This window comes from Priapulus caudatus, unplaced genomic scaffold (genome assembly GCF_000485595.1).
Source record: "Priapulus caudatus unplaced genomic scaffold, Priapulus_caudatus-5.0.1 Scaffold40, whole genome shotgun sequence".
Classification (NCBI taxonomy): domain Eukaryota; kingdom Metazoa; phylum Priapulida; class Priapulimorpha; order Priapulimorphida; family Priapulidae; genus Priapulus; species Priapulus caudatus.
The window spans coordinates 358,117-375,181 of NW_014577101.1; the positions used below are offsets into that span (position 1 = coordinate 358,117).

Sequence of the window (17,065 nt, forward strand, 5' to 3'; positions counted from 1 at the left end):
CGCTGCACAGTGGTCTTGCCACCTCTGTAATAACAGAAGGGGGACGGTCTTAACACACGCTCATGAGAACGATGGCGCTGCACAGCGCTCTTGCCACCTCTGTAATAACAGAAGGGGGACGTTCTTAACACACGCTCATGAGAACGATGGCACTGCACAGTGGTCTTGCCACCTCTGTAATAACAGAAGGGGGACGGTCTTAACACACGCTCATGAGAACGATGACACTGCACAGTGGTCTTGCCACCTCTGTAATAACAGAAGGGGGCATTCTTAACACACGCTCATGAGAACGATGGCACTGCACAGTGCTCTTGCCACCTCTGTAATAACAAAAGGGGACGGTCTTAACACACGCTCATGAGAACGATGGCACTGCACAGCGCTCTTGCCACCTCTGTAATTACAAGAGCAGGACATTTCTTGACATTTGTTAACGTTTGCTAACGAGTGTGATGGCACTACATAGCGCTCTTGCCACCTCTGTTCTTACAAGAGCAAGACATTTGTTGCATGCGTCAAAAAAGGTGACATCATAAAGGTGATAGCACTACATAGTGCTCTTGCCACCTCTGCGCTTACAAGAATGGGATGCTGTTAACACTTGCTCATAAAGGTGATGTCACAACCTAGTGCTCTTGCTGACTCAATGCTCATAAGAGCAGAGACGTCTGTAGGCATGAGAGTGGAACATTGCGCATGAATACATAGTTAACGCCCATGAACGAAACAGCGGAGATACAATTTGAACTCGATTGTGAGCATGTGAGGAATGGTGCACATGCACATGCCTAGCCCATGCACAGCATAGCCACAGCCATAGCGCATAGCCATAGCCATAGCGCATAACCATAGCCCATGCACAGGCATATACGCCTTAGGGAACACCTGCGCATTATGTGACAGAGAAATTATCCTCCGGTCGCATTTATACTTACATAACATCGGAGTGTGCACATAGGGTACCCACACTGAATTTACATGTGAAAAATACTTGCAATGACTCACCTAGACAAGTCAAGGCCAACTTGATGTATTTTAGGGCACGGCCAAATTTGTTAAGTGAGCTAGCAGACTCCGCTAGGGTATGCCATGCAACGGTGGCTTTGTGAAGTAGGAGCACCTAGAGAGAAAAACACACAATAAAAACCGGTAAAAAACACATTATAACCACTTAATCTTAAATAACTTTGGTAAGTTAAAACGTGGTTCAAAGTTACAGCATCTAACGTAATATTCCCAACCATTCATTTCTCGCTAAACAGGCTTTTTTTGAAGTACACAGCCTGCGCATTTTCATCACACCGAGAGCTAACAACACCTCTACTAATAACAGCTAAGAACAGGTGTAACTAGCTCTTGGTCACACTTATAAACTAACCTAATAGAGCAAATTAAACTCAATGCAAAAACTCACTTTCAGCTGATACTGCCAGGAGTTAGGTGGCGGCCCGTCTGAAAGCGGAGACCTCACAGCAACTCTCTCCTGGATCGGGTCGCTCGTGGCAACACGACTCTCAAGGCTTGACTCCGGCACGGGCGAATTTGTGCGCGGGGACGCGAGAGACTCGTACGGTAGCGGTATCGGGAAGTGGGGATTCACCGTGTCCTGCCGGCTCCATGAGCTCTTCTCCACGTAGGTCAGGCCCTGGGATTCATCATCATTTAGTCATCTACTTAACAACCGATGCTTTGAGGTCGTATTTTTTAAGCATCCGCTCTAATTTCTTACCCCGGACATTTCGTCCATCTTTCTATGAGCCACATATATAATTTTAACTTTCTCTCTCTCTCTTTAACTAGCCAATTCTGAATGGGACCATTACAAATATTGAACGTAGCATGCTAGTAACGGGCATGAAGGTTACCCATGTAATGTATTTAAAAGCAGCCAGGCAATAGTCCAGCTGTATAAATCTATCTCTCATCCGCTAGCTAATTCTAAATAAAACCATTACAAATATGGAATGCAGCATGCTAGTAACGGGCATGAAAATTACCTGTGCGATGTATTTGAGAGCGGCCAGGCAACGGTCCTCCAAGCTCTCGTACATGTACTGTGGTCGCTCTGACTCCTGATCAGCAAACGTCGGCTGGTCAGGCATGCATAAAGCCTTGACTGTCACACTGATGTCTGCCTGCTAGACAAACACGTCTCATCGGAAACTGACCAGAGACAACCGACATGGCATGATTGATATCCAGGTCTAGTCAACCGGCATTGTTAAAAAAACATTCTAAAAACAATGCTTTGTAACGACGTGCCACTAGATCGATATTTTAGCATGTAATACTCACAAATTAGGTTAGCTTTACCAACGTAGCGAAATTATTCTAGAGGGGAGGGGGTGCTGTTTCTTTTCTCTGGCAGAGTTTAATCGGTAACCATTTGTGATATTGAGACACCAATTTACATGGGATTATCACGAATATTACAGAACGACCCACGTTTGTGTTTACCAGAAGCAGAGATTCAATCGGCATACGGATATTCCAGTGGTGACGTTTCCTTTGCTGCTGGGATTAACATAGTAACACGCCTTTCAGGCTGCTTACACGCAAGTGATAGTTGCTATCTTCATCGCTGATATCCTTGTAGACAACGATGGAAGGCTCCTCCCCAGCAGAACCTGTTCCAGATTCTTTCTGCTTGTTGTTCAGGTATCCCTCAGCTGGCAAGAGGAAGTCCGACAACATATAGTTTGCAGAAGCGATTATCTGTTGAGAAATATAACGAGCATAAATATAAACGGGAAAGGAGAGGATAAGGAGCCAGAAAAAGGAAAGTAATTAACCTACTTTGCTCTCGCCACGCACGCATCTTGTTTTACCCGATCTGGTTTTCATACAGGGAGTAAATAATTGGGTTTCTCCAAGGTGAATAATTGCAGACATTACTGCCAGCCCTTACTCCACCCACCAAACACCCGCCAACTATTTGCCGGGGTATAGATTCACAGTATAATGTATATAGTGTACGACCCCCCCTCCACACACACTCCATGGAGCTACTCGCCTCCGACTTGTCCGCGTGCCGTCCGTCGCTCTGCAGCAGACGGATACAGTTGCGCAGCAGCTTGCAGATGTCACTCGTGTGGCTGCGGCCATCGGGCGCCGCCGCCATGTTGCGCGCGACGCGGTAGAGCAGCATCGCGACGGGCACCGTGAACGGGTTCTCCTCTTCCACCTGCTCCTCCTCCTCCTCCTCCGCCCGCTGCCCCTCCCGCCGCTGAGCGTCCGTGTCGGCGCCGCACAGCGTCGTCAGGTCGTAGAGCTTCACTATGTCATCGTTGCTGCCTGCGGACGCACGGTAGGTTCGACGACGATGACGGAGTAGAGTGTGGGAATGAGGGGTGAGGGCGATCAGTGAGTGAACGAGTGAGTAAGTAATATCGTAGCTGAAATGGGCTACGGGCTACGGGCTACAAGCACGTACGCACGTGAATGCACACGTAATATCTGTCTGTGCCTGTCTGTCTGTCTGTCTGTCTGTTTGTCAGTGTTTGTATATCTGCTTGTCTGCCTGCCTACCTATCTATTTTCTATATATTTACCTCCGCGCAACGGAGGTCATGTAATCAGTCTCGTGTGTGTGTTCGTGTGTGTGTGTAGCGTTGGCGCGATCGATTCAGCAGCAGCTCGCCTTAGGGTGTCCAGTCAGCAGCAGCTCGCCTTAGGGCACCCAGTCAGCAGCAGCCAGCAGCGAGCCAGCTGTTATACACATACATGTTACACGCTCACGGAGGTATGCACTCTCTGTGAGTGCCCTCTGTCTAGTTATATATAATGTGTGTGTGTGTGTGTGTGTGTACAAAGAAATAAAACTACATCCAAGGTCTACTACACACACATAAACGCATGCACACCTTTGAAAAGCCAATATGTGTGACCCTCCTTAGCAGCATTTGACTTGAGAAACGACAGAATATTTTGTGCGATGTCTTTCACAACAATGGGAGAGAACTTTGACTCCTTCAAATTAGGAATATCCTCTGTCTTCATCAACTCATAATACTGCAAAATGTAATGACACAGTATGAGGCTTATACCAACTGAGATATTGTAAACTGTTCTAGCAAACAGACAGTTGCAATAACAAGTTACTAACAAAAAGGTTTGTCACTATAAGAAATTGACAGTATTTCATGAAACAATATTGCCATAACATTCCAACCCTCTTTGCACTCTCTCACTCGTACAAACATGTCATTCCTTCCGTAAGAAAATGTCCGCATAGGACACTGTTAACATTAAGTCTAATACCACATACAAATTTTTTTTAACAAACTTACAAACAGGAACTGGTTACACATATGACATATACTTCATTTATTTTCACATACACCACTTGCCAATCTACCGAATTTGTCTAAATAAGGGGTAAATGTCAGTGTCACTGTTCATTACAACTATGTAGTTACCTGCACGATGCCATCAATGTGGTAGCACATAGCAAGCTCAGGCACGTTGCACATGAGGTTGTCCAACCAGTAGTCCATCCCAGTAAGTACATTAATAGGCTTCCCCATATCCCTGTACAAACATATTATAGCCTCAGAACGTCTCAGTACAAATGATTAATGACCTAGGTACACACTGCAGGAAACATTTTCCCATGTGCAGCTTGTGTATTTACAATGTATTTTAAGTCATTAGAATTCTAATACAAGAGCCACAGAGCGTCTGGGCTCTTCTGAGGTATGTTGCTACGGTTATAAACGTAACATTTAAGTCGTGCATAGTGACACCTTTGTTAGGCGCAGATATGCAGATACGCAGTTGCGTACACATCATTTCAGCAACCTTCTGCATTCTGCATACCTCCCAAATCCCATTGGTTGATACAAATTGCGTGCCTGAAACTCCTGTTTTATGGTGCATTGTGACCCTAACCCTAACCCTATTAAATAAAATTTAATTATTTAATTGTTGTAAAAATTATTTGTTGTTATGAAATTGTTGTAAATAAATCATGTAAATATTTTCCTTAATTGGAAAGAAATAGTTAAATGGATAAAGATAGAAAAATACAGAAAACAGGTAAATAATAAAAAATCTGATGGGATTCGATCCAAGAACCTTTGAGCCAGAATCCTGTGCTGTAGCCATTGGGCTATCGAGGCATATTGGGTTTCCAGATTATGGATGTGCCATGAATATGAGAACACTGACATCATTGAGGCAGTTCAGGAATCCATGTTTAACCCTCTCTTCAGGGTCAAAAGGTTATCAGACACTTACTCTTCGCACGTCAGTGGAAAGCACATTTCATGGTCCTTTCAATAAAGTGATAAAAATGGTAGGTCAGCGCTAAAACAAACACAGCTGAAACAGCGCTGGTGGGGAAAAGTTTTTCACTCTGTCCGTTAGCCCATGTCCTCAGAAAATGTCTGATATCTGACCTTTTCCCCACTGCCCTTTGACCTGTTACCTCCAATTTCGGCACAGTGATGGCTTTTCCTACCATGATGCTATACACCGACTATCACGAGCCTAGGTCGAGCCGTTTAGATTTGTGCCGCAATTCTGCATTTCCTCCCTATACCTTAAGTTGAGGGAATGTTCCCCCTTCTTTTACACCTCTTGACCTTTGACCTTTGGCCCCCAGCTTCGACATCCCAACTCGTTTTCGGATTACCCCCCTACGTCCCGACTTTTGAATCCATACGTCGAGCCGTTTAGATTTGTGCCCAACTGTTGACGCACGCACGCACGCACAGACGCACGCACGCACGATCATGCGATTCTACGAGCTGCATCTGACTACGTCAGATGAGCTAATAAATATACATAATGAGTGACCTCCTTGTATATGATGAATTATTGCTACCTGTGTACCTACTCTATATTAATATATATATGAATTTTCTTGTCTATCTATAGCTTACCGAAGCCTGAGGCTAACTGCAGGACGAGTGCCACCACCAAATATGGGCATGTCCGTGCCTATCAACATGTTAATGTCCTCAAAAGTCCATAGAACATTTCTCAGGAACTCTGACTTTTTTGACTGGAGAAAAAAAAAGTCTTTAGTATTACAGATAGGAAACAAGATAATTCTGCTTCTGTATCATAGCCTTAATTACATTAACATATTGCATCTTTTCTGAAACCAGCAGGAGAGGTGAAAATATGAATGTAGATTGTTTTTCAACAATCTGTTATTATACTTACATCTTTATTTGATGATTCCCGTGTCCTTGAGATGTGTGCCTGTGGATGGCAATGAGTTTCTGGAGAAAGCACCGAGTGGTAGCGGTCAGGTAAGGAATTGGATCGGTGCCTTGGCTCTGGTGACAATGAGTCATCCACATTGGCATCTGCCAAACTGCACAAAACACATGTCCACAGTTCAGTTCATGACATATCAGTTGTTAGCATGGCTGCCTCCATAATAATGAGAGTGGTATATGCAGATGAATCAGATGAGTCAGAAGAAAAGCCTTCATTTCTTCTCTTACTCAGCATTAACTCTCAACGTTAACAAAAACAACACATTTGAAGCCAATCTGGCACAATCTTATTTGTGCTTTTGTCTGTGCTTAGCCGAGCACTTGAGCAAGCAATATACAAACATTATGGTTGACTATAAAAATTAATTACATCTGTGCAAAAAGAATTGCATGGAATGCAAATAGGAAAGGTTAAGATACTTCCATATTTCCAAATCAATATTTAAATTAAACTATGAAATTGTCACATTTCAGACAAACTAATTGATACAGTTTGTTGTTCAAAGTTGTTCAAAGTTCAACGTAGGCCAATATATATATATATATATATCAGAAGTAGATAATAGGGGTATATATATACCAGTGAGGAAAACAACATGCGTACCTGTGGTAGAGGAACTTGGAGAACATACTCCTATTTTGAAGACTACCTCTGCTATTATCGGGTCGATCAATACCTATATGCTGTGACAATTATAGTAGTAATATGTGTCAACATAAATGTTTTTACCCAAACACATTAATGCATGCTAGCCCCCATCAACCCAAAGATAGCAAACCTATGTATTGGAATTTCAGAATTTCGATCCATTAAATGATTAAATATTGTATTAGCAAACTCATCATCTATATTACATATCCAAACATTTGTACACACACATGCACGTACATATTAGGGGTGCAACGAATCACAACTTCACGGTTCGGTTCGGTTTTCGGTTTTCACATTTCGGTTCGGTTATTTTCGGTTCGAATATTTGCGATCAATTACAAATCTTATAACACCAAACAGAAGTGCAAATTTAATAATCAGACTGGTTTATAAATATTAAATAATAATGTCACTAAAAGTCTTTGAACAACAAACCTTTAATATACAATACCCAAATGTTAGGGCAAATTCAACAAAACTTTTGCACAGGAAATTCAAATATTTGACTTCAGTAAAAGTAACCAAATAGGCAAATATGTCCAATAGTCCATCTCAGTGTCTTTGTACTTCATTGATTAGGTGTAAGAAACACAATCCCAATAACTGTGTGTTAGTGCTTCTCATGACATGTGTAGTCACCATCAGTTACATATTTTTCTTAAGAAAAATTAATACATCAACTTGATCAGGCGATAAGCATGATCTCTGGGCCGTGACTAGATCTCCTGCGGTAGAGAATATTCTTTCACTGGCCACAGAAGTAGCGGGTACACACAAATTGTCATTTTTGCAGACAAAATGAACGCGTTGACCTTCTCGTGGCATGTAGCAAGTGGTCTATCAATGTTAACTGCTCGCTGATTGGCCGAGAGTTTACGACCAGCCAATCGCAGTGCGCGTATCTCAAAAGCGTATATATCGGGTATATATAAAATGTGGAACCGAAACCGAGCCGAAAACGGAACGACGGTTCGAATATCCGAATGGTGGCGCAAAAACCGCGGTTTTCGGTTAACCGCGGTTAACCGTTACACCACTAGTACATATGCATGCAAGATTTTACCAATATTTCAAATCAACAGATAGGTGTCACCGATTTTATTGTTTACAACATTGAGAAACAAAATTTGTTGTATCAATTTAAATTCACATTTGAATTTTTCATGAAACATTGATACTAACCTGTTCGTAAAAGAATCGCCGTAGCCATTTCCACTCTGTTTCAGATGTCCTCAACAGATGGCGATGTATGTCAAAGTCGTCGAGCAATAGAGTACGATGAACTCTGTGAACCATCATGCTCATGTGAGAGTCATTGTACGGCATCTTCAAAAGTTTCTTGATGTTCTGTAAATATAGTCGTGGCAACTAGATATTAAAACACTAAACATCTTTGTACGTCGTCAAATCCTGCATTACATGTTTATCATATACTCAACACTAATTATTGGTAAAAACCTCATTTAGGATACACTCGAGCTTTTTCATAGGTGTTACTCTAATGAAGAGTAAACGTTTATTGACAAACGAATCGAATCCATTACACATTTTATTTATAGATGATATGTACCTATGCACAAGCCAAAAAATTTCATAATATTTCCAGCATCTAATTATGTGACAACACAAATTTAGAATTTTTATGTAAAAATTATATTTTAGATATTTTTCAATTACCACAGAGTATGAAAGCAAAATTGTGCTTTTAAGGACATTCCTTAAAGTTTCAAATACCCAAAAAAAATTAAATAACTGCCTAAAATTTAAGTCATATGTTCGATTTGAAAATTTATGCAAATAAAGAACCATGACTCAGGGGTAGAAATGAACTTTTGAACAAGGGAGTCAGTCCAACGGACTCCCTGCCTTCAAAAAGAAGGAGTCCGCAGCAAAATGAGAAAGTCCGCAGTCTGAAATTCAAAACTAAAGCATAACAACAATAACACGTGCTTATTTTGAAGATTCATGCTAAGAACTAGTTAGTATAGCAGAATTTTCAGGGAGTCACACGGACTCCTGTATATGTCAAATCAGGGAGTCCGACAGTAAATCAGGGAGTATTTGACTCCGGACTCCCGTTAATTTTGCACCCTGATGACTCATAAAAGATGGCACTTAATATAAAACCCTAGTATTTTTCACAATGTGATACCATTAAAACGAGTGTAAAATTAAATTATTCCGAGTTGTAATGGCAAAGAAATAATTTGTTTATAGGCCTACATCCGCTACTAATAGTAATACTATGGCAGAAATCGAAACAGAGAAAATCAGTGTTTTTCTATTTTTCACAACGATCGACCGCCTGTGTGGAAAATGGGTGTATGTATTTGAAACATCTACTGTTAGTACTTACTGCAATATATCCATGACTAACTGAAACCATGTTCTGTGCACCTTGAGAAATTGCAAGAAATTATGAGGTTACCATGTCTCTGACGTCATCAGTGTTTAAAGGGCCACGGCTCACTACACATGTACGCAGGCAATAAAAACGCTCTGAAAGTTCACTTGCATCGTTTTATGAATAAATAAATATGTACAGAGGTGGCACCTAGTGTTAGCCATCGAATAAGAATGAAAATGGAAAATCGATAAAATTTCGTGTAAAAGCTCGAGTGTATCCTTAACTTTTGAGAGATATAAATAACTCGCCGATAACGATGTGTACAAAACTACTTTGATTAGTATAGCAATTAGAATAAAACAATATTAATTTATGGGAAAGCTTCCTGGAAATGTTGCATCACTATAGAATCAATCGCTGCACACACCTCTGCATCACTGATCACATCTACTTGTCCAATCGAGTCTGGAAATGTGTTTGCAATGGACAAACTGAAATGGAAAAGAAACAATGTAAAACAACATTATAGGCATTGTCGAAAGCACTGTAGATACATAATGAAACTAATTCGGCCGTTGTCCCATCAGGTACTAAATGCAGCTGTGCTGGGTACCCATCTAATGGTGTTCACTCATTGTTTTAACATTGATCACTAGGATATAATCACTCCTCAATTGACAGTGATCTAGATATAGCTGGAAACTTGATAGCAGGGCAGGTTGCCACCACACGTTGTTGCCGAGTCCAACAATGTGGCCTATTGACCAAGCAGCTCAGCATGATCTGTATTTCCCCAAAAATTGCCCAGTGTTTAACAGTTTTTTACATTATATTGTGTTCAAACAAATAGCAGTTGGACATCTTATTTACATGGCTAATGTTGAGATAAGTGCATTTGGCTGTTTGTTTGCATCATTACAGTAGTTTTATGCAAACATTAATTAAAGCTTATATATAAAAACCTGGTTAAAGAGCATCTTACCTAGAAAACTCTGTTGGCCCATTGCGAATTGTCCATGTTCCTTTAACACCAAACTTTGCACCCTGTCTCCGCAACCAGTTGGATGGAGGGTTATTCAAATCAGTGTTACTCTGAAGTTCGCAAAACTTGGCTGGTGTCCTTACACTTGAATATTTTACAACTGCCTTTGACTTGACATCGCCAGCAGATGCTCCCAAGTTCTGAGCAAACAATTCCTCATTTTCTTCATTTTCAGTTTCAGACTCTGAAGCCAAGCACACAGCTGTGTTGTGGTTTTCTTTGTCTGTGTTGCCATCATCATTGCTTTCGTCACCGGACATGACGACGGATTGCAAAATGCCTATAGATATGTCGTTTTCAAGTATACGCAATACAGTGTGTGCGATCCAGTGCAGTGTGCACAGGCACTTGGAGCGTTTCAATAAAATATAATGCTAAATAAATACGAAATCTATTTACTACCAAAGTCTTAATGTTTCTATACTCTCTTTCACCTATTATTGCCAACAATTTCCTGCAAATGCCATCCAAATGCTCATCTGCAACAAACGCTGGCTGCCGCTGCACACTGACACATAAATATATAGCAGGTAGGAAAGCGTGCTGCCAAAATTCTCTCGACGCTCGCTTGGTTTCATACGAATACAACATAAATATTCAACCATTTTACTCCATCTGTTTCTATTTGAAGAACAGTGTTCACTTGTTATAAAAACATACTGTCTGTGTTCGTAACCGAACAGTGTCGCGCAAAATCACACAAAGCCTGACGAAATTCTCACGCTCGCTCCCGTTGCGCAGTTTATGTAAATGGCTGTCGGAATCAGGAAACACCCACCGGCGCTCTTCGTGATCTCATTTATGCGCCGCAACATTTTTGCAACGCTCCACTGACGGCTTTGACGAGGCTCGTACGAGAGTTGGAAAGCGTGGTAGTTTCCCAAAATGCAGTGCGCCGCCTGTGCCCTGTACTTGCAGCCATTTACATAAACTGCACAACGATAGCAAATGCAAGAATTTCGTCAGGCTTTGTGTGATTTCGCGTGACACAGCTCGGTTACGAACAAAGACAGTATGCTTTTATAACAAGTGAACACTGTTCTTCAAAAAGAAACAAAGATGAAGTAGAATGTGGAATATTTGTGTTGTATTTGTGTGAAATCAAGCGAGCGTCGAGCGAATTTTGGCAGCACGCTTTCCTACCTGCTATATATATATTTGTGTCAGTGTGCAGCAGCGCAGCCAGCGTTTGTTGACAGCCAGTGTCTGAGATGAGCATTTGAACGGCATTTACAAAAAATTGTCGGCAATAATAGGTGAAAGAGAGTATAGAAACAGTGCCTGTGGCGGTGTGCTTGTTCTGTGGCTGTGCCACAATCCCCTTTGGTGCGCAAATCCACTTTAGGCACCTTAGGTATCACGAAGTGATGCACAGATTTCTGTGTATCATCAACTGATGCACAAACTTTCCGTATATCAAGGAATGATGCAAAAACCCTAACCCTAACCCTAAGTCATAAAGTATAACCTTACTCCTTAGGTATCACGAAGTGTGTTACTGTTAGGGTTAGGGTTAGGGTTGGGGTTAGGGTTAGGGTTTTTGTATCATTCCTTGATATACGGAAATTCTGTGCATCAGTTGATGATACACAGAAATCTGTGCATCACTTCGTGATACATAAGCTGATAAGGTGCCTAAAGTGGATTTGCACCGTGCCCCACTACACACAAACTGAGACAGTACGACCCAGCATAGCTCTAGTACTATAGCCCGTCTATATACCGTCTATAGACCGTCTAGTAGTTAAGACAATTATTCAATGATTTTCTTATATAGTCTTCGTTTAGACACTATCACGGGATCAACAACGATGATATATGAAACTTCGATAACTTTCTAGTGTGTTTTGCAAGTTGCAACTGACATCTGGTGGGCTAGATGCTAGCGACATCTCTCGACAGTAAAAAAGCTTTATGGGTCATACAGGTTCGTAAACGTGATAATAAAACAAGAAATGCGCATATAGGCAGAAAACAAGTAGTATTTCTGAAATTTGTATATATAGACGAATAGTTCTAACCATAATGTATGTATATGTGCAGTACCATGACTACAGACTATGTAACTGTTTCAGTGTTTCTGTTCAGGACAGTAGGTCTTGAGTGTTTCACTTTCAGTGGTTTTCAGTGTTTCTAGTAGTTGCAATTTTAATTAAAAACTATTTTTTGTTATTGCACTGACGATGAAAAGCGTTGCAAGCTTATATTGATATTTTTTTTACCAATGTACTTCTGTAAATTAATCAATAGATAACAAAATAAACGAATAACTTCTCATAGCGTTTGTTTATATCGACTGAATCTATTGGCAGGAGAGGGCGGCACTTATCAACTCAAGATGGATACGTGCATGTTAAAAAATTGTTTATGCGATTTATGTATACTTTTATTAATGTTAGAATTGGTTTTAATATTCGGTACGATATTTGGTCGTAAATAATAATTATATTAGATCCTTGAGCCGATTCTGGATTCGTTGTAAATATTGTAGCCATGATCATGCATGAGAACCGAAAATAGTGTTGACTGTTGTAACTTGTAGTTGTAGGCCTATAAAATTTAAAAACAAAAACTTGTACTTGTACTTGTAGGCCCTATTTAGATAAGTTTCCAAATATCGCTAGGACACAGCTAGTGTGACATGTAATGGGCTAATGAATCAATATTCAATAAGCCTCTAGTCAGTGTCAGTAATTGGCCAGTGTTTAATGAGTGAGTTATGTTATTTTATGATCGATAAAGATTGAAAACATTGTAATTACTTGAACTTCTATCGCCAGTGGCTCGTGCTCCGGTAAGCGGAGGGAGACGCTTCTTTTTTGGCTTGTGGCTCCGGCCAATCCCCAGAATTCATATCGCATAAGTCATCAAGTGAGCATAGTCTAGCGCGGAACGGCAGAAATGGCGGCGTATTTTGGTTTGATGCGCCATACGCGGTATGCCAAATGACGATACATTTGTTTCAATCATTATCGGACTCGAAGACAGCACACAGAAAACAAAACCCACAGAAGACAAAAAAACACCACCGACCCAATATACCAATTGACCTCGATAACCCACAAGAGTACCGAAAACGAGTGAGAGAAAACATGCTCAACACGGAAACTACCTGAAGTATCACGAAACCTACAACCGCCTGTGTTTTCTCGGAGGAAACTGTTCATCCCAACCAAAATGGCAAGAGAACAACCCAGCGGAAGCAACGACCACACCAAGATTGCATACAAGTTCAGTGTGCAGCCATTTTCTGAGCATTCCGCCTGAGAAATGCCTCTTGAGATAGAATAATACTATAGCCATACATTCTGAGAGAAATAGCGAAACACAGAGAAACAAAAAGACTCTGGAGGGGGCGAGCAACAAAACACAACCCACAATTATGGTAGGTAATGTGGCCACCTACAGAGGCGGAGCATACAACATGGGAGGAAGTCTAGAACTACCACACTCCCCAGACTGCAAATGGGCGCGTCTCTGGAAGCTAGTGTTTCTGTTGCACATGGCTGGGGTGCCTGCACCCCGAACCTCCCCGCACTGTTCCCGAACAATGGTGTCTCCGGAAACTAGGACTATCGTTGAAATGCGCCACCCAGGCTACTCGCGCAATGAAACACGTCTACAAAGAGGGCGCGTCCCGGAACTGTGGGGAACTGTGATTTGCTTCTAAAATTATGCTGTAGCACTTGACACAATAATTGTGTGTATTAGCATCCGCAATAGCTTTCAACGGTATTCTGAAAGTACGATGCACTGGAACTGGAAATGTTAAAAAACTAGGGTCTCCGAACGGCAAAAATGTGAATATTGCATGGTAACGTGACAAACTTTGTGATGCTTCTGGAACGAGATATTCTTAAAAATGGCGATGCACTGGATACGGATGTTTAAGGGTTGGCAAATGGGGGTCTCTCCTGCGCACCGATAGCACTACGCATGCAATATACTATATGGAGTCCCCCGCCCCCCCCTCCGGGCGAAACTCCGAGGCTGCTCGGCCGGTTACGCGAGCAGGAGTCACTTGGCGCGTTACTACTGTACTATGTCTGCATCTATTTGTGCCTAGACTGAGGCTAGACTAATCAATTGTGCAGTGCCCTTAAAATTTTATAATCTGATGCTATTCTAAGGTCCAGTAGGCATCCATAAACAAGTGTGGTCAATTATTGTATTACAACGTTCCAATCTTTCTGGCTGTGTAACATTGCAATTCTAGGAAGTATCTACATATCTTACTTTATTAACATCTTATCAGGCTTCTCCAAGAGCACTTATAGCCTGGCGGCCCCGCCAGGCTATCGTCGGGCCCCGCCACTCTAAATATCATAGCCCCCATGCTGGTGTATACACAAGAAGTTCAAACAATTAATACATATTGGAATAAACTTTGAAGTGTGTCCCATAAACAGAGTGTCCCAGATTGCATCTCAGAGCTTCTACAATTCAAACATTTTCTGGTGGGGTGGGGCATGCCCCCGGACCCCCCTATCACGCAAACCGCCTTCGGCGATTTGCAACTAGGACCGTTAAGGAAGCACCCCCATGCTATAATGAAAAAGCTTGGAGAACCCTGCTTATCTACATCACAAAACGTGTTGTGCATTGCTAGTTTCTTAAAACATTTTATCTTGTAAAAATATCACTATATCAATCTTCCAAACTTGTCATAACAGAAATTATAACTGTAATAGCTATGAGGTGTCGTGACCAATGAAATTATTGCTGGCCAGTGCATTGAAATCAAGATTACAGTTTCTGTTCTGACGAAGTTTTAACATTTAATGTTGTGATATTTTTACAAGATTAAAGGTAATTAAAAGTATTTGGAAAGCTGATAATGCATGCCAAGTATCATTAAACGGATATTTGGATTGAATTCATAATAACTTCCTTCTGCCTATGAAAGCGTGGTGGTATATAATATGAGGTTGTAAAACTGCACAATGTTGCAAAATGCCTGTCTTTATTATGGCTAATGTTTTGGTGTCATTTTAGATGTATTTAAATACAATGTATTTTTCCAGGTGTTGTGTCTGCTTTCTCGCAAGCATCTGTGCAACGTTATTCAAACGAGATATCAATACTATTGGTGAAGCGTTGTATTCGAAAGTGACTCAGCCTGAAGAAGTAAAGTACACTTTCAAAATAAGACCTGCAAGAGATTTTGGCGGTGTATTCGTATGTATCCCATCATTTTAAAAACTACTACATCACTTATGATTTATGATTATCGGAAGTTATGTGTTTGTGTTCATTTTGTTGAATATACTAATATATCTATATACAGGTGTTATATATACATTTATACATACATAAATACATAAACAACACTTTTTCGTCCTAGATGATTCTATTCAACTGGGAACAAATAATCTACGGCTATTCAATCTAACAAATCCAGAGTTTGAGCTGCTATCAAAATTTTGATATTTTTCAGAGTAGGGCGTCCATTGATTTGAGCTTTTTTAACGATTTGTAATGTTTTTAACACTTTTTAAGCAAACACATTTGAGATCCGAATAGATCCAGTGGAATATTACTGTAGAAAGGCTATCCTATGTGTATACATATTTTTGTCATTGTTAATTTAAGCATTTCTATGCCAGCCTTTTAATCAAAATAATATTGTCTTCTGTTTAGTATGTTAAGAGATGCAGTTCCTAAGAAATCCATAATATTTTTGAAATTCGATAATGCTTGATTCTTAATTGAAACGAATTTCAGTGTACAGAATTTCAGGTCCGTTTCACAAAGGTATCGTAAAAACACCATCTTAAAGATATCCTTAGAATTCTTGTACGAGAGCCTAACGCTGTCCTAAACGTCCCTCGTTAAAGTGTTTCACGAAACTTATGCCGGTGCGTTGTTAGACAGTCCTTAAAATTCAGCTGTAACGATGTTGCTGGCGGCATAGACTGGTACCCTATCTCTACACTTTGCTACTAGATAGTCTATATATAGAGACATGGTACAAGTCTAATGCCGATCCAGCTCACTGAGTTGCTACGCTAATCTCTCGCGTCATTTAGTTTTAATAAATGTAGGTACAACAGCGTGCAAACTAAAAATAATAGGGTAAAAGTATTTTTAAATGTCCAGTACCTGAGAAATAATTAAACTAAAGCAAGGTTGTCATATTTCCTGCAACTAGAACTACCACAAATGACGTATTGACTGAACAAAAATGTAACATAAATTCTGAAGATTTAGATTTACGTTTACTTTGATACAGTATTGGTGCCATAGGATACAGTAATTACATACACGAACAGCCGAAGCACATGTAAGGTGCAAGGAAGCATTTAATCTCTTTAAAATCTGCTACCACAATAAGAAGCTTCTTAGCCACACTGAACCCCTGCGCGTCATGCCTTTCACAGGCCTTGCACAGTATTCTCGTAGACACAAAGAAGTTACCTTCTCGGCGGGTTTTTGCTTTACACTACTGCTTGCCAAAACAATGAAAACGCAGGAAATCTTGCATTGCTTGCTGTACGATAGCCTAAGTACTGCCCCTGACTTGTCCTTAAGATTCCTCCTTAGTAGCAACGTCGTTGAGTTAGCGAGACGTTTGTGAAACGTGGAAACTTAGCGAGGCTTTCGTGAAACACTCTATATGTAAGGATATCCTAAAACCCCTCTTTAACCCATCACTAACTTAACGAGAGCTTCGTGAAATCGTCCCCTGGTACTTTTGTAATAAATACTTTTGAATTACAGCATGCCTTATACAGGGCATGAAATTAACCAAAATGTGAACAGGCCCACCCAAAATTTTAAACAGTCCCTGA

General features: G+C 40.8%; 1 protein-coding gene across 1 annotated transcript; it reads right to left on the reverse strand.

Moving 5' to 3' along the window:
• Nucleotides 1-49: 49 nt before the first annotated feature.
• On the reverse strand, nucleotides 50-12,127 carry LOC106819812 (erythroid differentiation-related factor 1-like). The gene is made up of 15 exons (XM_014824398.1): nucleotides 11,998-12,127; nucleotides 10,215-10,554; nucleotides 9,660-9,723; nucleotides 8,068-8,232; nucleotides 6,838-6,917; nucleotides 6,175-6,328; nucleotides 5,889-6,010; nucleotides 4,422-4,533; nucleotides 3,867-4,014; nucleotides 3,017-3,297; nucleotides 2,557-2,718; nucleotides 2,001-2,141; nucleotides 1,418-1,648; nucleotides 1,009-1,123; nucleotides 50-99 (listed from the first exon to the last, which is right to left on the reverse strand). The coding sequence occupies exons 2-15, from the start codon at nucleotides 10,532-10,534 to the stop codon at nucleotides 50-52; spliced, it is 2,145 nt and encodes a 714-aa protein (XP_014679884.1). The 5' UTR covers nucleotides 10,535-10,554; nucleotides 11,998-12,127.
• Between the last annotated feature and the right edge of the window lie 4,938 nt (nucleotides 12,128-17,065).